At 38.6% G+C, this 22,026-nt stretch overlaps 1 protein-coding gene across 1 annotated transcript; it reads left to right on the plus strand.

Moving 5' to 3' along the window:
• The first annotated feature begins 96 nt into the window (after positions 1-96).
• Positions 97-16,338, plus strand: LOC137291559 (hydroxymethylglutaryl-CoA synthase 1-like). The gene is made up of 9 exons (XM_067822938.1): positions 97-202; positions 3,486-3,953; positions 8,407-8,532; positions 9,986-10,150; positions 10,527-10,683; positions 11,099-11,269; positions 11,358-11,590; positions 12,616-12,767; positions 13,539-16,338. Exons 2-9 carry the CDS (start codon positions 3,509-3,511, stop codon positions 13,596-13,598), a joined length of 1,509 nt encoding a protein of 502 aa, XP_067679039.1. The 5' UTR covers positions 97-202; positions 3,486-3,508; the 3' UTR covers positions 13,599-16,338.
• Positions 16,339-22,026: the final 5,688 nt, after the last annotated feature.

Consider the following 22,026-nt stretch of genomic DNA (forward strand, 5'->3'; position numbering starts at 1 on the left):
CTCTCCGGGAACAATGTGGTCCCATGTTATCTTTCGTCAGGTGCTTTTGAAAGCGCTGCTTTGATTGGTCGAGAATTCTCATGCTGCGGAGTGAGCACTTCCGTTTGTGACGCATGGAGTTAGTGAATGTTGATAATAGCAGACGGCTTTTGTGGGAAGTTCAATCGGTGTTGGTAAGCCGTGAAGGTTAAACGAGTAACAGGTAAGGGATGTCGTATATTCAGGGTCTTAAAACATATTTTTTGGTAATGAACATGTCACAGTTTATGTCTTGAATGTCTTTGTAGTTGCTAGCGATTGAGACGAAATATGAAATCAGCTGAACCGATTTTCAAATATTTAGAGATGCAGTCATCAGCATGTCTTGGCAGCGTTTAAGCACAACAAACACACAGTCTAGATGTTTATGTTTGGTTATATCCTGATAATTCAATGGAGACAAAGTTTTGTAATGTTAAAGCTTCCACGTTTTATTTTACATGGTGTTGTTCGTGTCATTGATTAACAGTGCCCCAATCACTGAGTCACTGAGATTCAAACCATGAACCTCCTGATCACATGTCGGGCGCACTATCCACATGGCGAAAGAAATTAATGTCAGCAAACTTACACGGGAAGGGAGTACTCTGTAGGAAGTCTCCACCTCCTGCATACATGCTTATATTAACCCCTCTACAGAGGACACGCCCCAGAAAGCAAATTACTACACTATGCATGTTCAATTTAAGATACAAACGATTTAATTGCGTAAAATCTATGATGGGACAAAAAACACCAAACTTAAACATTTTATCTGAAACTAAATGCCTTGACCACATGACCACAGAGGTCAAAAAGACAGGGTTAGGCTACAGATCTATGGGACAACTCCTCTCAGTGCTACTTATAGGTACAGTTATTAGGGTATACTGATACGTTTGCCAGCATGTGTCTGATAATGAATGTATTTATAGTTTTGTATATCAAAGGACTGAAACAGGCTGTAGAAATCAATGTCATTCTGACATCATCATTAAGAAAAATGTGTCTTTATACTAAACATTGATAATATGTCGCCACTGGTAACACATTGACATACAGTAAAATCAAGAAGCTGATTTTAACAGTTTTAGTCAGATTGTTAGACAGCCCTTGTACGGAACTGGACTTATGATTTCAGACTACACATTATCATTTTTTGTAAAGCTTAAATGTTGAACAGTGTGGGAAACATTGGGTGTGTAGGTTATCCATTCTTAATGTTTTGTGAAATGTACATTTTTGAAGTGTAAATAATACTGTGTATGGTGTACTGTGTAAATAACTCAATTTGTAAGTAACCAATGGGTAGTTTCAGTCTCAGTCTTATACAATTTTAATCACATCCATCCTCTCTATCCACATTGTCTTTACATGTGAGAATAAAGCATTAGCCATGTAGAGTTGATGATGCAGTAGGTTTTAGGTTTATAGTATCACATTTCAAGCTTCTGGCATATTGCTAAATGTGGCTTATAACCCTCCATGCCCCATTTAGGATCACTATTTCACTACTGTTAATCAGGGAAAGTGACCTTTCAAAAGTTATCCACTTGACCAGTGGACCAGTAAGTAGACAGTAAACATCGGCCCTGTCCGTACTTCACTGATACAAAATAACATGATTAGTAGATTTACATAACTATCAAAACAAAATGCACTGCCCATCAGAACCACTGCAAACTTATCGTTTAGTGGTCATGAAGAAAACATTTTAACTAGCCAAGGATCACAGTCCCAGTGTAAGTTTCTCACACTGTTGACTTAGACATAGGGGTGTCAGTATGTTCCTTTGTCAGACCTGTGTCTGTATAATTGTGTTTTTTATTTTTGTGTTATTTCAAGCAAATTGCTATATGTTTCATGTTGCCAAGATGACAGGAGGTTGTTACTCAGCAACATGACTGTTTGATTCAGGTTTATTCTAACAGTATCATGCAGTCTGAATTTTAGCATCATATTTGTCATAACAAGACGAAAGCATTTGGCAGAGTTGTTATCGGGTCTGGTTATTCCAAAGGTTTGTAAATAGGGCTTTTTTGAAAATTGAATATAAAATAAGTACAGCAATCAATACAATTTACAAAGGTAGGCATATCATATATCACATCATGAAATGTACATTTTAAATGCATCAATACATCAGGTAATTGGGATAACAAATTTCAACTATCTGGTATGTCAGGTTGACATGATACAAACATCTGAAAACCAGTTACTTTTTTCTGTCTTTCCTTCCTTTCTACGTCATTTGGCTCGGTTGAACATTGTTTTAGTTTTCTATCAAGTAAATGATGCGGTGATGTGTTCATGTAAAATTCAATATCATGACACATATAAATGTTGTGTGTATCATGAATATATTACTATATTGTAAAATTGTGTGTGTGCAAAGAATTCTCTTTGACACCAAGAATTTCAGGCTCAAAGTTCAACGTGCTTAACTAATTCTAATTAAACCTGAACGATTTCTAATGAAACCTGGAGAATAGCAATTTAAACAACACTGAACATTTTCCTGAACATGCATAATTACATACGACTAATGCATGACTATATTAATGACTTCAAGCTGTGACCATGTACATAAATAAACTAATATTGTGTCGACAGAGGAAGCCCAAGGGGAGAGTTTTAATTTGATGGAAAGGTGAACTTTTGTAGCAGTCATTGGGATCGACCTCAGAGGGAGACCAGTTGTCACTGATGGTCTCTAGCAAAACCACAGGGTGCTTTCATACAAAGTAATCATTTTGCTTGCTTGATCTAGGACCTGTGTTATGAACAGCAGGTTGTGTGGTGGTTACAGTGCAGTTTGTGTCAAAACCATTTAACACTACAAACTTGAACACGATTCCTAGCATTGTGTTCAGTTGATTTTTTGTTTTATTTGGACTGTTGCTAGCTGAGCTCACTAGATCAAGCAAAGTTTAAGCAGACTCAGAGGTCTTACAAGCATCTAAAGTAGTTTACCGAAATGTGTGATCTGTACCTTTGTCTGTTATCACACCTGCACAGCTTGGATCTCAGCTGTTGGAAGTATTATGAAGCAGATATCATATCTTTTCAAGACTTTTTATATAGCTAATGTTCATGACAACAGCTGAAACGTTTAAAGTAAATTACTTATTAACTATCTTGATTTATCAAGGGTTTGTGTCATTGGTGGATGCTAAGTCTGCAAGAATGTTTAGTAGTTCCCAAATTGGAATAAAATAATTCAAGTTATTGTGCTGATAGCATTTTTAACTGATCATAAAATTAGAATTCTGTACCTAATATTTACAAATTTCAATGAATGCAATCCTAAAATACCTCAAGAATCATGGAATGAATAATCTAAAGCAATTCTATGCAAATGGTTTTGTCACTGAATGAGTTAGAGTCTAGGAAACAGACATCCATTCAGTAAACCCCAAAGAATGAGATGTAGTGTCATGTGTACATGTTTTCATTTGTGTTTTCAGTGGATAACCACAACTTGATCAAAATGCCTGGTCCAACAGCGACAGAAAACAAGGGATGGCCACAAGATGTCGGCATCATCGCAATGGAGGTGTACTTTCCCTCCGAGTACGTTGATCAGACCGAACTGGAGAAATTTGATGGTGTGTCAGAGGGAAAATACACCATCGGACTCGGACAATCTAAAATGGGGTTTTGTTCTGATAGGGAAGATATCAACTCTTTATGTTTAACTGTGGTGCAGACATTGATAGAGAGGAATCAGATTGCCTACAGTGAAATAGGAAGGTTAGAGGTGGGCACAGAGACCCTTATAGACAAATCCAAGAGTGTCAAGACTGTGTTGATGCAGCTGTTTGAAGACAGCGGCAACTCCAACATCGAAGGCATTGACACTACCAATGCCTGTTATGGAGGGACGAATGCGCTGTTTAATGCTCTCAACTGGATTGAATCAAGTTCTTGGGATGGTGAGATATTTACTTTGTTTTAATAAGGGGAATCTGGAATTCAGTCCCCAGTTACAGGTTTCTGGCTAGTCTAATTGATGCTTTTCTTCCAGTTTGTGACACCTTAATGGCTGAGCCATCCATGACCCTATTTTATTTGTGACTGTGACTAACACAGTAGCCTTGTCGTTAGGTGTTGCCTTGTCAAACTTAAGACCTGGGTTTAATTCTTGACATTGATAACCCTTCAGTAGTGATAGATTGATTCACCTGTTTTGGAACTCAGGGTTTTCAAATTTTTTTTAAAGCCACTTGCCATAGGGCAAGTGACTTTAGGAAAGTAGCTTGTCCTGACTAATTTTCCACTTTCCCTGATTTTATGACATAACCATGATGATGTAATCATGGAAATAAATCAACCTTTTATGTTTACTGGACTTGTTATCAAAAAGTGACAAATAGCCAAGAAAGATTTATTATCATTGTGAAATTTAATAGCTACATTTTGAGCAAGTTTGTTGGCAGTTTGAAACCATAAGCAGAAATTATCTAGTAGCCCACAGACCATTATTTGACTGCCAGAAATAAAAACTGATTTGTCCCCGCATCAGTTGATGGGACCGTGGAACTGTGTTGATGAACTGAAAATGTGTTAGGCAACCACAGTCATCATTAAATTTCTCAGGATTACTGGTGTAATGTTTGTTGATCTGCATTCTAGAAGTTGTTGAGTCAGTAATGAAGCATGCATAGAGCAGTAAGGAGTATGGACATATCGTGAAATATCCTCCTATGAATAGATGTTGCTGTCCATGAAGCTGTATGCTTCATGACCGGTGTGATGTTCATTACACACTGGCTTTATATACATAGTCTTAAAGAGGATGGTCCACTAAGGGCACTGGGAACTTACGATAATCTTGTCATTGGTACCTGCCTTCTTAGATAAATAGAACTATTCAGGTACATGATGAGGGCAGTTTTATGGGATATGATGTGTCACTGACATCTGTCAGTTAGATAATTGTAAATTCAGTGGGGAATCGATCTCATACCAGCCTGTCAATGGACAAGGAGATCCTTCAGGTCACAGGTCATAGTCCAGGGGGAGAATTTTTACATCAGCTGATCAGTGGACAAGTAGGTGAGCCCCTCTAGCCGGTGGACAAGGCTGTAGGTCATATTCAATGGGGAGGAATGGTAAAAATAACTTTGTTGTATCAGCTGATCAGGGTACACAGAGATCAGACCCTGGTGGTCCTGAACTGGGTCACATTCAGACATGAACTGTCACACTGGTCAATAACCTGGTAGATATGACAGTAATATTATGCCAGTATGATGTAATACTGCTTGTAGAGACCCGTTGATTCTTTTATATAAGGCCCATGTAGGGAATAAAGTTTCCTATGAGGTCAGTTACCTCAAAAGAAGTATTGAAATAACAGGTTTTACTACAAACATCAACAAAGATATTATTTTCATGAAGTACAAAATCATGATTTTATTGATCATAGTTATCTTGGCTATGCAATTGCTTACTGTTTGAAAATTTTGACTAAACCTTGAAAAACAGGGAAAATGTTGTATATCTGATAATATATGATTATAAAAAACATGAACAGATCTGAAGAGAAGTCTTAACAAAGCAGGTTGAGGAAACAGTTATTTTTTTGTCAGATGTACCTTTCTGAACTGCTGTAATCATGAGTGAGATTGGAATATTTGATGCAGATTTTGATGTATAGAAAATCACAGTATTGTGGACACAGACACACGAAAGCACTTCCTGGGTTCAGAACGGTGATATCCTAATGTATGTCACCACTATAGTCCATTGTTGTATATAGTTTTGTGATACAAAATATTATTGACTTACAATACATTCACATTCCATTGAACTGAAAGTCGCCTCAGACCTGTCAAAATGGGTGTTGAAAATGGAATATTTCCTATGAGCTTATCAGGTTTGTGGTGTTTCAAAAACATCTGTTTATCAGTGCTGAATCATGTTGGAATAAATACCTGGAATGCACCTATCAAAGTCAGCCAATATAACAGGCGTCCATTTCACAAAACACTCATAGCTCGATGAGTGTCATAGGTCTATGTTAAAGTACAGGTGTTATGACAGTCGTAGCTCTAGTAGTTGTTTGTGAAATGAGACCCAAATGTCCAAGCGACACAACATGCTACCCTGAGTTGCATCCCAAAGCAGGACATAATGTTCAGTGTTTCAAAGTTTGATCATGGAAAACAAAACCTTCCAGGCTGGAGTTGTGCAAGGCAATAACAAGCAGTTGTAAACATTGAATAGTTAGCAAAATGTTGATTTTCATGTTTTAAATGTTTCCTTATATATTGATCAGTCTATGCCATACACTTGCCAGAATATGACTGTGTTCTGTCAAATAAATTTTAGGATATTTATATCATATGTAAACATGTAAGCCTTCATTTTGCAAATATCACAAGACTTCAACAGATTTACTGGCCCTTTGTTATTGTCCCACAGAAACGTGTGGAATAAAGTCATAAATGCTTTTAAAGTCTTATAAGTATTGCCAGTCTATACTACTACTAGTCCACTATGACAATGTGCTACCTTCAAAGTGTTATTGTCTTCATATAGTAACTTACAACTTACAACATATCAGAGAAATTTTTCCTTCCAGTTTTATAAAGTACCAGAGACTGTAAGTTATCGATAGAGTTAAGCAGCCTGTATGTTTGCCATTTAAGATTTCTGAATCACACTGGGGTGGTGGGATACACTAGTGTGTTCGCTTTTCACCCCCAATACATGGGTTCAATTCCCACATGGGTACAATGTGTGAAGCCCAAATTAGGTGAACACCCCTGTGATAATGCTGTACTATTGCTAAAAGTGGCGTAAAACCATATTCACTCACTCACTCACTCTGAATCACACCACATACATCTAAATAAATATGGTCATACAGACTGTATGCAATAGTACTTTTAGCGTCATGGATGTTCATTATGATATCCTCTCCATACTATAAATATAGACAAAATGTAGACATCCTGTATGCTCGTGAGAGGCAGTCAGCATGTTAAACAAGAAACAGAGAATGTTGTATGTTGGCTCCATTTGGCCAAATAGAGTTTCTGAATTCAGGAGGTAAAGAAACCTAATCATTCAGAAAGCAGACGTCTGATTAGATTGGGCGGTCAAAGTTCACCCCAGATGCAACAGTCTGTGTTGATGTCAACAGAACTTCCTGCAGATAGGAGTCGTGTCAGTGCAAAGGATCTGATTTTAATGAGATGGGGGTTTTTGTTCATTAATAACAGTGAAGAGTTATTGAACATGTTGAAAATTTCATATGCATGAAGAGTGTCATGAAGTCAGAGAACACATGTCACAATAGCAGTGGGGAGAAAGCAGTTTCATGTTTCATCAGCTAGTATCCATACCTGGAGAGAAATATATTGCAACATTTAATACATTTAACAGCTTCAGTTAGGAATCCCTATAAGGTCATTGTACATGTGTAACAGCTGGAAACAGCCTTAGTGGGCAGTTGATGAGGCTTGAGGAAGATAACATTGATGACACTGGCATATCCAACTGCATGTTTGACTTTTATAGTTGCTTGTTATTGTATTATATCCAGGGTAGTCATGTTCGAGTGCTGGTTGTATGTTGCTATGGAAGACTGAATTCAATAATTTGCCATATTCCCCTGTCATGCTTAGCTGGCTATACTGATTGATTGTTAGGCCTGATCAAATTAATGAGTAGATTTTCATTCACTCCCTCCACACATCTTTTTGCTGTTGCTGAGTGCCTGCAGACAAAAAATCAGTAGTAGTAATGAAGGTATATTTGTAATGTGTTAGGGTCCATCGAAGTGCATACGTCAGTATTATCCAATTCAGTGGAAGAGCAGGCCCTCAGTTTTCTTTCCTAGTTCCTAAGGGAGGATACTACAGAAGATGCCTTTGAGAAAAAGTTAACAGTCTCTCAAGTATCTTATATATCCTACTGGATACCCATTTGCTGTTGCACAATAGTCACATTTCAGGCAATGCCTAAGGAGACACCACAGCATGTGACTCATGTGATTCAGTATCTGCATGTTTCCTGGAAACACTTTGTAATCAAACTATAGGGCCACTGAACTAAGGACTTTTAGATTGATTAACTTCTCTGGTTTGAGATACTCTCTCTGTCTTCCTGCTCAACTTAGCAAAATGCACTATGTAGTCCTACAAACATTCATACTTTGAGCAATGGGCTTTGAAAAGTAATGTCAAAAAAAATTTATCATTTCCATGTTGCCATTATACATGAAATATTCATCAGTGAAGGATACAATAATTACAAATCAAAGCAATTCCTGCAACATGTTTTTTTAGAAATAAAACATATTTGCTGTCTTTGAGACAAAATTATTTTTGTGTTTTCGAGTTACCATGGTAACTGTATGACTTGTCCTGGTTGCAGGTCGCTATGCACTTGTGGTAGCAGGAGATATTGCTGTGTATGCCTCAGGGAGTGCCAGGTGCACTGGCGGCGCCGGCGCCATCGCCATGCTGCTGGGACCAAATGCTCCACTTGTCTTTGACAGAGGTAAGACGATTACATCAGTCTTGTAAAATGTTATAAAAATGACAGTTGATGATTGAAATGAATGTTAGGAATGAAATGAAATTGCCTGTTTCCACCTAGATGCCTCAACAATTGGTATTTGAGTACAGATTCACGATGTATATGTAGGGTATATCTGTGCAGAAGAAAATTTTAAGTTTTCAAGTGTCTCTTTCCTTTTCACTTGGTTCACCGTAAAATCTTTTCAAAATCATTTGGTTAGTCTTCAAAGAAACAGTAAAAGTGACAGAAGAAGGCTTCATGAATTTTCTTATAGTCGGTGGTTGGTTTGTTGTTTAATGCCATACTCAGCAATATTTCATGTGAGTGAAGGTCCGGGGTAGAATGGGCCTTCAGCAACCAATGCTTGCCATGAAAGGCTACTCTGCTTGGTGTAAGAGGTGACTGATGGGATCAAGTGGTCAGGCTCGCTGACTTCGTAGACAAATGTCTTCAATTCCCAATTGCGCAGATTGATGGTCATGTAGTTCATCACTGGATTTTCCGGTCCAGACTAGATTATTTACAGACCACCACCATACAGCTGGAATATTTCTGAAAGCAGTGTAAAACTAAACTCACTCACTCAATATTTCAGTTATGTGGTGGTCTGTGAATAATCAAATCTGTGTTCATTAGTATGAGCATCTGTCTATGCAACTGGGATGCAATATGTGACAACCACGTCAGCAAGTCTGACCACCCGATTCACCTTTTATGACAAGCATAAGTTACTGAAGACCAGTTCTAACCAAGATCTCCACTAGTTGTCTTTGAGGAGAGGTGCTTTTCTTCCATTATCTGTGCACAGGATCAACTGACATTCACTGTAACCCACTTGACCATCCTATGCCTCTCCGCATTACATGCAGTATTCCATTCTTGTTCCAGCCTTTGAGCATTTTAATATATTCAATTAAGAAATAACAAGCTATCGAACTTTTAAACCATGGAACCAAACAGCCTAAGATCTGTTTGATAAAATCGGAGCATGTCTAATAAATGTATTACCAGTATAATTGAGAATTTAAAAAAAAAGAAAGCTTGAAGCACACACTACCAAACAATTTCAGAAAATTCATTACATTTGATGCTTTTGAAATCCTAGATCTAGGTTGTTTACTTGTTCATATGTTCATAAGCTCATGTGTTTATGCTTAGCTGCATACTTATTTCTTTTAGAATTTATGTTTGTCATCTACTTCAAGCAGCCACTAGTCATAGTAAGTGGAATGTTGTCTGGTAACTTCAAACAGTACAAGCTATGCTCAGACTCAAGCAGATTCTGACTGATGTAGGAGGTGTTTAAAGTGTTCAGATTTCACTCTGTGACCCATGGGTACAGTGTGTGAAAACCATGCCTGGTGTCCCCTTTCATGATCCTGCTACAAATCAAGTATAACAATAAAGCATTTTTGTTTGTTGTCCAATGCAGGCGTCCGTGGCACACATATGCAGCATGTGTATGACTTCTACAAACCTGACATGGTCTCTGAATACCCTACCGTGGATGGAAAGCTCTCCATCCAATGCTACCTCCATGCTCTTGACAAGTGCTACGAGGTCTACAGTGCCAAGGCTCAAGCCAGGGGAATCAAAGGTGAAAACAGACATGCATTCGTATGTTGAACGTAATATCAATGTTATATTTTTTCTCATGCAACAATATGCCCATGTCTCAGTAACCTTTCTATTATGAGATCATGCTACTATTGATGACATATGTCAAGTCTTTGACACAAACTGATTTTAATACGAATTGCTTACAGCATGTCTGATTATTTTTATTTCAACATGTGAGGGTTTTCAGCTGCTTTATTGTTTGTCATTTTCAGTGGACAAAAGCAAGACCTTATCCTACCTCACCAAAATTCTAAAATTACCTTTTTAGAAGTGAAATTTAAAAATTCTTCCCTATATTTGACAAAAATGAATAATGTGTTTCATGTTATTTAATCGTTTCATCTCACTTTCAGATCGTCCAAACACACTGGATGTAGCAGACGCCTTTCTTTTCCATTCTCCATATTGTAAATTAGTTCAGAAATCATTAGCTAGACTAATGCTGAATGACTTTCTCCGAGACCCAAGCCCAGACTTTAAGGAAAAGTATGCTGGGCTTGAGGATTTCAGGTATGTGTGGCACACAGACATTACTGTAACCCTACACCAATGAAAATACAACAAAACAGCAATGAATATTAGTTGTCTGTAAACATTATCTCATCTTTATTGTTTTTCAAGCTAGATCAATAAATTAATTTGGCATGCTCTTATTTTGCTGCCTTATTACAATCTTCAGTTCTCATACTGTAGAAGCAGTCATCTCATGCGCTCAATGTTTGTGCCCAAAGGGAGATAATCCGAATCGTAAAGAGAAATTACCTCCCCTTGACAATATGATCATGTTTCTGAATATCAGTGTGTACTGCTGCTTAATTTTATTTGTGATATGTTTTGAAATATCTAATCAGTCCAGGTATAAAGTATAAATTTGACAATACTGCAGGTGATTTGTGCTGAATCAAGGTTGATATTACTTTTTCAGGGAAGTAAAACTGGAATCTACATATTTTGACAAACAAGTTGAAAGTGCCTTTGTCAAAGCTAGTAAATCCACCTTTGAGAAGAAAACCAAGCCATCACTACTAATATCCAACCAAGTGGGGAATATGTATACGCCCTCCCTGTACGGAGGCCTAGCTTCACTCATCAGCAGGTATGTTCATTCTTTCTTGTCATGTGTAGTCAGAAGTCTGTGCTCATGGGTTTGAATTCCAGTTCACCTTGAATATATTACTTTCCAGTCGGACAGTGGAGGAAATTGCTGGGAGGCGTGTAGTCTTGTTTTCCTATGGGTCAGGTCTAGCTGCTTCCATGTTCTCCTTGAAGGCCACAGATGATATCTCTCCGTCGTCACAGCTGCGCAGAGTTGTTGCCAGTCTCAGCAACCTGAAGCAGCGCCTTGATGCCAGAGCCAAGGTGGACCCCAAGAAGTTTGATGAGACTATGAAGCTCCGACAAGAGACACACCATCTAGGTATACTATATGAACAAATATATTTTTCTTGTATTCTCATCAACAGGCCAATATATGTGAGGAAAAAAATTAGTATGCACTGTAACATTTTCAGACTACATATTTTATCTCTTTTCAGAGCCTCATTCCACAAAGTAACGTTTGAGCTACAGCTTTCTTAACTCTTTCTTGACAGTTTTATGTCTGATACTGTCGAGTGAAGTGAATACCAATAAGTACTAGTGAGTTGGCTTAAATGATTCTTTAAACAGAATGTCAGTTCAATCCTAATGTGTTAGTTTTATGGAAGGAAATCCAAAGAGGTGCAGGCCACAGACAGTTCCCGCTGTGAGGATTCATATTCATGAAGGTGAAAACTGTCGTAATGCTAAAATTGGTTTAAGAACAGGGATTAAGGACATTTTTTTTTTTCATGTTGACTTCGTATATTTGAAAAGATGTTCTGTTCCAATCTTTGCAGTAATTCTACTTCCTGTTCACTTGACAGGCAATTTTTCGCCTCCCAGGTCTTCAGAAATGACTGTGTTTTTTAAGTGAGTGAGTGAGTGAGTGAGTTTAGGTTTACATTGAACTCAGCAATATTCCAGCTATATGGCGGCGGTCTGTAAATAATCGAGTCTGGACCAGACAATCCAGTGATCAACAACATGAGCATCAATCTGCGCAATTGGGAACCGATGACACGTGTCAACCAAGTCAGCGAGCCTGACCACCGATCCCGTTAGTCGCCTTTCATGGCAAGCATGGGTTGCTGAAGGCCCATTTTACCTCGGGACCTTCACGGGTCGACTGTGTTTATTAAGAGATGGGGAATGAGTGGGTTGGTTTTTACACTGCTTTTAGCAACATTCTGGCAATATCACATGAGGGAGCACCAGAGATGAGCTTCGCACATTGTCCCTATCCAGGCAATCTAACTTTGGCCTTTGATGTCACAAGCGAACACTTTAACCCACCTGGCTACCCCCAGTGCCCCTGTTTATCTTTCTGTTTAAATGTTTAAACACAAACATTTTATTTTTCAGCCCCTTACAACCCAATAGGCAATATTGAGGTGTTGTTCCCAGGCACGTGGTATGTGACAGAAATCGACGGCATGCATCGGCGAAAATATGATCGTAAACCAGCTGATAATAACCTGATTCAGCCAACACCTGTAGAGAACTCTGTTAGTGAAGTGAGTTGATCATCATGTGATATGTAATATGTTTGCTGGGAGTAAAAGTAAAACTGGTCACACATGACTTTTCACATGGCCATTCTCAGAAAATGCCAGTGCTTATCAAACATACTACGAAAAGATATTTTGTGCGATACAATCTGACACAGAGTTTGCAGCTAATATGATGCCACAGGTCAGTTTTCCTGTTCTTGTTGTAGTCACAAAACACACAGTAAAGACACTGTACGTGGACCGTGTACAACAGGCTAAAATCCCTAGCAACTGGGTTTAGCATACAAGATCACAAAATGAAATGACTCAGTGATTTTTTTGGTGTCATCATGCCCCAGCTGCTTGGAATGTTGCTTGTAATATCAGTCATTGGTTCATCAGGTTCAGATTGAATTACATATCGGTCACTGTAATATGGTTGAATATTACTGACAGGACAAGAAATTTGGAATCATCATTCACATGGGTGATTTTGCACAAGAGTACCTCACCAGGATGTCATACTTTTCAAAATGCCTGCAAGAAGGGGTAACTCATACCACTTTGTCTGAACTAGACTCCATTATTTAGAAATGGATTACGGCCTGATTTTATATAGCTTGAATACATACAGGTTATTTCACTCTCCAGCTTCCCAAGCAAGGGAGTTAAGTTAACTTAACTGGCCACATTCCAGAGTTAACTCCCTTGACTCAGTCAGCTGGATTCACTGTTACCATAATTTGTACCTGTCTCCTCTTGAACATGCAGTCACTGGTCTGGTTTTGTTTTCAGGTTAAGAAATCCAAGGTTGAAACACCAGCCCAGATCGCAAAAGCTGTCAATTCAAGTTGAGAACTATGTTCCCTAGATTCAGTATTAGTCATATACATGTAAATACTGTACCTCACTACTGAGGTGTACATTGCTGTTACGGTGCTTGATTGTGAAACCATTGCTGTGTCAAGTATGCCTGTTACACTGTACATAGAAATGATAAAGCTCCTTTGATGTTTGGCAGTCTTATGATATTCATTGCATAAATTGCATTAACATAAAAGCATGGCACATGCTGAATTGATGAGTAAATAAAACATAAATATTTCTCTTTCTTAAGAAGAATTTCAGACAAACACTTTGCTGAATGCTTGGATATTTTATTAACTTTTGATTTACTCTATTAGTAAATATGGATACTCTTTTGCATGACAGATGGTTATTTCATCAATATTATGGCAAGGAGTGAAGTTGTTTTTTGTTATGTAAAATGTGGCTCAGGGTATTTTCCACATGACAACATAGTACCAAATTTTATTCTGAAGTTGTTTTCAATTTTTATAGATTTTTAGTGTGGCACTGAAATTGGCTTAGGTTTTCCAGTTTACAATCAAGTAGATAATTTGATCAAATGCTTACATCCTACAATAATCATGAAAACATCCTGCTGAACAGATTAGTTATACAACTGTTTACACCAGTGATGGTAACTCATTCTTTATAGTGTTTATATATACATATATTTATTTTTGTTTTTTGAAAAGAGTAGTGTCATGTTGTAGACATAGCATCAAAATATTTCATAGCATGTTTGTACAACTTCCACACTGAAGGTTTATGAGGCCTGTCTACCAGCAATAAACAGTTTTGGCCTGCCTGCCAGGGCCCTTATTCTCGAAACGTTTGTAACCCTAAAAATTCTAAACTTTGATCATAGCCAGTGTGTTAAGAATGGGTTTATGAAGTTCGTAGCGCTAAGAACATTTCGAGAATAGCTAGCCTGCTGAAGAAATCTGGCATTGTTGTGGTCTGTCACAGACATTCTAGGCCATTCTTTGATGAGAACTTACGAACACTCCCATGACAACTCTTAGTCACATTGTGTCATTCTTGATTTTCATGTAATTTGAATAGTACACACAAAAGATGTAAAAGTATTTTTTGTTCTGTTTTCTTTCTGTTTGTCCCAACAATGAAAAGCCACAATCCCAGCCTCAGGTTGCTGTGATTATATATGTGCCTGATGCAACTGTCTGCCATGCAACTGGTAGAGGCTTGCTGCAGTTGCAGTGTGAAAGTTCAGAGAATGTACTGCAGTGGTGTTCTGTGTTCAATAGTCGATATGAATTTCTGCTCTCAGGGCTGTATGATATTACATTGTATTTAACGCCAGTGGAATGGAACTTGTAAATTTGTCCATAGATATGTTAGAAATGTTTTCATACATTTAGGGGCAATGGAGATACCCCTTACTACTTTCATCACAAGAAATGCTGCTGCTGCTGCGGCGGCGGCGGCAGCTGCTACTACTACTACTACTACTACTACTACTACTACTACTACTACTACTACTACTACTACTACTACTACTACTACTACTACTACTACTACTACTTATTGCTGGAATATAGCTAAAGGTGGCATAAACCCATGCTCACTCACTACTAATACTCTCTATACTTTAATGTGAGTTCAATGCCTTTCCTTTTTGAAAAATAAAACAGAATTGCAAATACATAACCAAAACAGTTATGGTCAATTTTGCAGGTTTCACATACTTGTAGGTAAGCCAACATTATGTAGATGTTGGCTGCATCGCTAGGATGTATAGTGGTTGTATTGTGTGATGTTGTGCAGTCAGAAACCATCTTCGTCCATGACTCACTGTTTGGTGTGGTCTCATCTGTGATAGATATTGCTGTGCAATTGGTTGTGGTTGATGTGTGAGTGGCAGCAACTGACATCATGTGTACGTGTCAGTCACACTGCCACATGTGTGAAAGTTCCTTACTGTTATGAGTGGTGTGTTTGCAGTGAAAGATGATTGCCAAATTCAGCATGCTGGTATGTAGTTTATTCACTTTTATTTCTTTCTTTTCATTTAATATTTAAAATAGATTTACCATATACGTATGTTAAGTAGTTCACAATATTACACGTATTGGAGGAGTATAACAATGATATTTATGGTGTCTACCATTGCACATGACATCACTAACTGACTGTATTTCATTGTCTGGACAATATTCCCTGAAAAGTTTCATATGATATTTAGAACAACATTTGGAATTATGGATTAACTGTCCCTGGCAAATGTATGAATACCACAAGTTGCCCTCCAGAGTCATGGGTTTGCCAACATTCATTCACTCCAGACAGATGTTGGTAATTGGTAATTCTGTGTGGCACAGTAGTGATTCATGGTCGTCAGTCATTCGTGGTACACCTAAACATATCAGTGTTATAACATTTTATTTCTCTTTTTTCTCACCAGAAAGAATCTGCAAAATTGTCCTGAGTTGTACAGTTTCAGAACTTCAGGGCCTTTAAACATTTTGAGCAAGAGCCTAGTACGTTTGTTATTTTGCCTCTTGGAGGTCTATGCATAGTTCAGCAATATGGCCTATGTTTCTTGTCAAGCTGTTTACTTATACTCAGAATATGTAGACATTCCCACCTATCATTGCAGAGCATTTATACATATAGAGCCACAATGCTACATAGTCACTGGTATTGAGGTAGTCTGTGTACATGAGGTGTACATTTGTTAATGCATTCCATATCATGTCTATATAAATAAAACACTAATTAAGCATGATTTATTGTGTTCTGTCTTGTCTGCAATTTTGTAAATCAGGCTTCTTGTCTATGCCATCCACACTTGCTGTGCCAGCCCATCTCTTCAAAGCTTCCTCTCCAGTGAGACGCCAGTGGTCTCGCAGTGAGACACTATACATGTTCATAAATCATGGTTGATTTAGATACAGGATAAGATTTTCCCTGATTTTGTTTCTTGGTTTGTCAGGGCCATACCTATACTTCACAGTTTTACTCAAGTCCTAAAGTTCATGAATTGGATCAACTGAGAGCAAGAAATGTATCAAAATCTAAACATTTTTTCACTTTCATCCAACATTTTGTTGCCATTGTGATAATAAATAGATGGTTAGTGGTGGGAGAGACTTTATTATTACAAATGCAGTTATTTTATTTCACCAAATTTGGTCCCAGGAGATCAATAATAAAGTCCAAAATTGGCACGTTTTATGAATAACAAGAGATTCGTTCATGGCCGTCAAACAGTAATATTAATGCTTCAGTTATTCCTGCCTGACAGTAGAACAAGAATCTGTATCCAAAGGTTTCACTCTCATAATAAAGACGTTTGCCAGTTTGTTTATCAGTAAAGTTTGTTAGTTTTGTACCTCCCGGCTTGTAAAACGAACAAAGAAAATAGTGAACCAACCAATCTACCTGGTATTTTTTGTGAAATGCCATGACAGTACTTACCACTGGCAAAAATACACCATTAGATAATGGCCATTGAAGGTCCTCCTTGACTAGTGAACCCAGTCAGCAATGTTGTTCCTGTATCGGTATTATCCCCTCCGTTTCACTTCCGTAGTAAGACTACTTACACTTCAACTAACATTACCACGTTGTAACAGTTTATTGGTGATAAATAACTGAAGGAAGGAAGGACACGTAACTTGGTTTACAATTTGTGACAGGGGATTCATTTCCCGTGGTCTTAATTCTTCCACACGAACTGTATACCTAGATTATTGCCTCTTAACACCGTATTCAGCATTATTGCGGCTGTTTCCGTTATATTGCTGGAATATTGCCGAGTGCGGCATTAAGCAGAAAAGAAACAAGACTTTCTGGAATATGTTCTATAGTTTTCGTAGTTTATTCTAGATCTGTTCCACATATAGAGTAAATTTTCCCCACACCTCTAACGTGACAGAATGGATAATCCTTCATGCTTTTACCAATGATAGGTCTTAAGGTAACAACAAACTATTTACAAGCAAGACTACGCCATTGAGAAGTAGCAAGACTTATCGCGGGGTAAACCCTAATCCACAGGCTTATATGTGGTCGCGACTGTGATGGTGGTGGTTGGGTGGACGGAGTTGATGAGGATGGCGTCGAACTATGTTCAGCCTTGTTTTCGTCAAACGTAACACATGTTACGTTTGGGATTACACATTCTCAGTAAACTGCAGACTCTGGTAATTAACAGTGGGATTCAACACACCAAAAGTAATAAAATCTGTACTTACTGAGAACGTCTAATCCCAAATATTACATGCGCTTCGTTTGGCCACTTTCTAAATGGCATTGCTTCCACATTGTTTTGTCTATCCTGAAGACAGAGCTGACATCGGTATCAGCCTTAAATTTATGATAATTTCAATACCTTCTCATGGTATGGGTTCTGGGCTGGTATTAAGGGTAGACACGCCTGTACCAACCTGAACCCAGTGAAATAATTTCGGACAAAGACAACCGCCAGTGTAAGATATCCAGTAATCCCCAGGATTGGCCACAGCACCAGTCAAGTGTGCCCGCGGAAAGAGACGTTTGTAGAACTCATTGATGGGGTGCTTATACCGATACTGATTAGAAATATGTATGGTTAGTAGAATTCTCTGAAATACTGGAGACCTGTTCAGTATGAATTCGCTGGCAATGCAATTTCTTCTTGTGATATTTGATTATTGCTAGAAGTTCACTTTTTCAGACATTACACTCACATGAACACATTTGGTCAGTGATACTGCTCTCCATGAATTGTTCTGGACTGCGGGGTAGCCCAGTAGTTAAAGAGTTTGCTCGCGACGCCTAAGTCCCGGATTCGGTTACCCAAATGTTACAATATGTGAAGTCAGTTTCTGTTGTACCCCGGCGCGATATTCCTGGGATATTGCTAAAGGCGGCGTAAAACTACACTCATCCACTCACCAAAAGATGTTTCAGGCATGCTTGCATCAGAATTAAATCCAATGAAATATGTTAAAGTTCATTTCACCTGTACTGCTACACGTGGAACAAATGAAGGGATGTGTCATAGCACAGTCTGTCCAGAGAGCCTACGGTTAAGGGTCGATCGCCGACCTCGTCATATTGAATGACTTGTTTGTTATTACCAAACTGGATTTGGGCATTGACTGGTCGGCTGTAAACTGCGGCGGTGGGGGGTATCTACTTGTTAGCTGAGACATGGTATTTTAGTGGATTTGTTGGATAAACTCTTGTCCGAACTAGTACTAATCTATATAAATCAGATCATAATACTCGCTAATGGTACAGTAGTGTTAACAGCATCTGATTACAGGTCGTACCGAAATTTGGCGAACTGTGATCGACCAGTGAAATAAGAGGTCGACATCAGCCAATCAGAAAGCATCTTTGTCTGGATTTACGTCACTAGTTTCAAAGTTTTGACAAAGTTCTCGATTCAAAATTTCATAAGTGAACGAAAGAAATGCCTGGAATATCTAGGAGCTGACAGAGATTATATGACAGTCCCTCTCGCGTGTGTTTCAGTGTTATCCCACTGAAGCGAGGGATGCAGTTGCATCAATCGTACAGGAATAACGCGATGTGAACCTTTTCCTTGGTGAATTTATACAGAACACCTTAAGATTGTTTCTTTCCCCTACTGATGCGACTCCCTGATTGGTAGAAAGAAAGGCCGAGCAAGGAGGCCTTGGACCTCCTGAGCCTCCTCCTGATGAAGTGAATCAGAAACTCATCGTCTTGTATCTCCAAACTGTGAGAAGGATCGTGTTTTCAATTGATAACAGATCATATTGTCTGTTGACTTACACCATGATAGCATTGCATGAGCCGACATGTGCATGTACTTGACATGTTAGGGGCTTGTAAAAAGGGTATCACAACTGTGAGAATGGTGTCTGCAAACCTTGCAACATCTACTCATGGGATTAAAACTAACCATAAAGTTTGTGGGGACGGGAGTCGGTTTATTTTTGGTGTGTCTGTTTGTTTCTGTTTTTTTAAAATTATACTTAGAGACTAACAGCGTCATTTCACATTCGACAAGATTTTCAGATTTTATTTTTGAGAGGAGATATAGTCTCTGGGATCATTTTTATATTATATTTGAATAAATAGAACCCGATATAGGCACTTTGAACTGATTTCATTCAAAAACGTTCAATCTAAACGTCTTGGTTGAATCGGGTTCGGGGGAGGCGTTGTCCCCCATGTCCATGTCAGACTAACCAGCGGCTGTGTGTTGGTCATCCCCGTTCTCCTCGAACATGTCTTCAGGTCTGTCCGTATCTTCAACAATGACCATACCCTCTCTATCTTCGATCAAGCAGAGAGCTACAACTGAAATATACCACCCGTCAAAAGTTTAGACTCACTAGTGTAAATGTAGCCACTTACAAATGTCAACTATTCTAAACCATTTCTTGCACAACAATCCATACTGTTAAAAGGCATTGTTTACATATGAACTGGTGTATTGCAAATCAAATTGGTGACGTTGAAACGATTATTGTGACGAGTTCAGTAAATGAAAATTGACGCATTCTTATCAAAACTTTTCACCAAAACGCAGCTGGTCTCATTCACGTTAACCACAGGCTTTTCCCGCAATGTGATGCATGGCCCTCGGGCAATTCCTCTGCGCAATGTTTGCAGTTAGTCAGTCCTCAAGCTAGTGGAGAAATCAATCTCCGATGTAGCCTTATATATACTCATAGAAACAAATAAGGGAACAAGTGTTCGTTTATTTTTTTCCCAGAATTTCACTCACAGTGCAATATATACCTTGTGAAGAACCCCAGGAAAGAATAAAGGAACCTTTTTACTTTCAAGTGTTCGGGGTTTTTTGTTTCTTTTTTGTTTGTTTGTTTGTTTCCATGAGTACATATACATGTACATAACATATAGAGACTCTGAATGTTTTGAGGGAGTCTAAACATTTGATTGTAAGTACCGGTATATATGCTATGGTAATCAACGTGTTGTTAAACCCACACCGGTCTCTTCTGGGAGGAGGAGGCAGCAGGATATCTGGTCAGTAGAAACTATTTCCCATGACTCACTCACTTATCTCAACTCTGTGTACATCGTAATCAGTAAGTGTGCTTGTAAACAAACTAGATAAACTAATTTCAGATAAGTACGTCTTCTTATCATAATAAGTGCAAACAGTCGTACTATCTTCCCATAAACAAGGCGTGCACAGCTGATCTAAAAATATCACATTACGGTTACAGAGAGCTAAGGCTGTATGTATGTTTGTATGTTTCATCACTAGTTGCTGTTGTTCATCTGACAAGACTGGGCTTACCTTTTTCTCTTGTATCTGACACCCGTGAAGATTCGGGTTAGAATTTATCTTCAGTTACCCACGCCTGTCGTAAAATGCGACTAAAGGGACATAGTGGTCAGGCTCGCTGACGTGGTTGACACATGTCACCGGTTCCCAATTGTGTAGATGAGTGCTCATGTTGTTGACCAATGGCTTGACTGGTCCAGACTCAACTGTTTACAGACCGCCGTCACATAAATGGCATATTGCTCAGTGTGACCATACACACTGACCTAACCGAAGTACACCGAAAACTCTCGTAAGCCTAAGGTCTCGTAACTTTTCTCGTAGCATTTGTACCTGGCATACTGGGCCCCGTTTCACAAAACTCTCGTAAGTCTAAGGTCTCGTAACTTTTCTCGTAGCATTTGTACCTGGCATACTGTAACATAGGAGGTGCAAAGGCTACGGGAAAAGTTACGAGACCTTAGGCTTACGAGAGTTTTGTGAAACGGGGCCCTGTATCATAGGAGGTGGAAATGCTACGAGAAAAGTTACGAGACCTTAGGCTTTCGAGAGTTTTGTGAAACGGGGCCCAGATCTATAATACATATATACACCGATATCTGGGGCCTGTTTCACAAAACTCTCGTAAGCCTAAGATCTCGTAACTTTTCTCGTAGGTCTTCTACCTGGCATACTGTAACATAGGAGGTGCAAATGCTACGAGGAAAGTTACGAGATCTTAGGCTTACGAGAGTTTTGTGAAACAGGGCCCAGATCTATAGTGCATATATTAACGCCAGCAACGTTTATCTTCGTTACTGCTGGTGGGAAGATACTAAGTTGAATTTCAACATAGTAAGTTACATTTTCAAGATACTAAGTTGAATGTTCAAGAAAGGATGTTGAATTTTCAAAATACTATGCTGAATTTTCAAGATAGCAAGTTGTTGTTTTTTTCAACATACTAACTTGATTTTCAAGATACAAGATGCCAAATAATAGCGAAGCGTGGCCCTAATAAGCTTCCGTAGCTTTCAGATCTCAGTCCTCGCCACCCTCAACAAAAGATCGGAGGACATCCCATTACAGCGAGATTTCATCCAGCCAATCAAAACGCTGCTTACCAGATCGGAAAGTGATATGTGTTGCAATATGCAAAGACGTAATTGTCAGAAAACACTTCTCTTACTTCAGTGGGGT

This window comes from Haliotis asinina, chromosome 7 (genome assembly GCF_037392515.1).
Source record: "Haliotis asinina isolate JCU_RB_2024 chromosome 7, JCU_Hal_asi_v2, whole genome shotgun sequence".
NCBI classification, from domain to species: domain Eukaryota; kingdom Metazoa; phylum Mollusca; class Gastropoda; order Lepetellida; family Haliotidae; genus Haliotis; species Haliotis asinina.

What these genes read in the sequence shown, in the direction of transcription:
- LOC137291559 (XM_067822938.1), top strand. Translation starts at nt 3,509, where the DNA reads ATGCCTGGTCCAACAGCGACAGAAAACAAGGGATGGCCACAAGATGTC. An exon ending in TCCACTTGTCTTTGACAGAG is followed by an intron (nt 8,533 to 9,985) that starts GTAAGACGATTA and finishes TGTCCAATGCAG; the next exon opens with GCGTCCGTGGCACACATATG. An exon ending in GCTGGGCTTGAGGATTTCAG is followed by an intron (nt 10,684 to 11,098) that starts GTATGTGTGGCA and finishes TTACTTTTTCAG; the next exon opens with GGAAGTAAAACTGGAATCTA.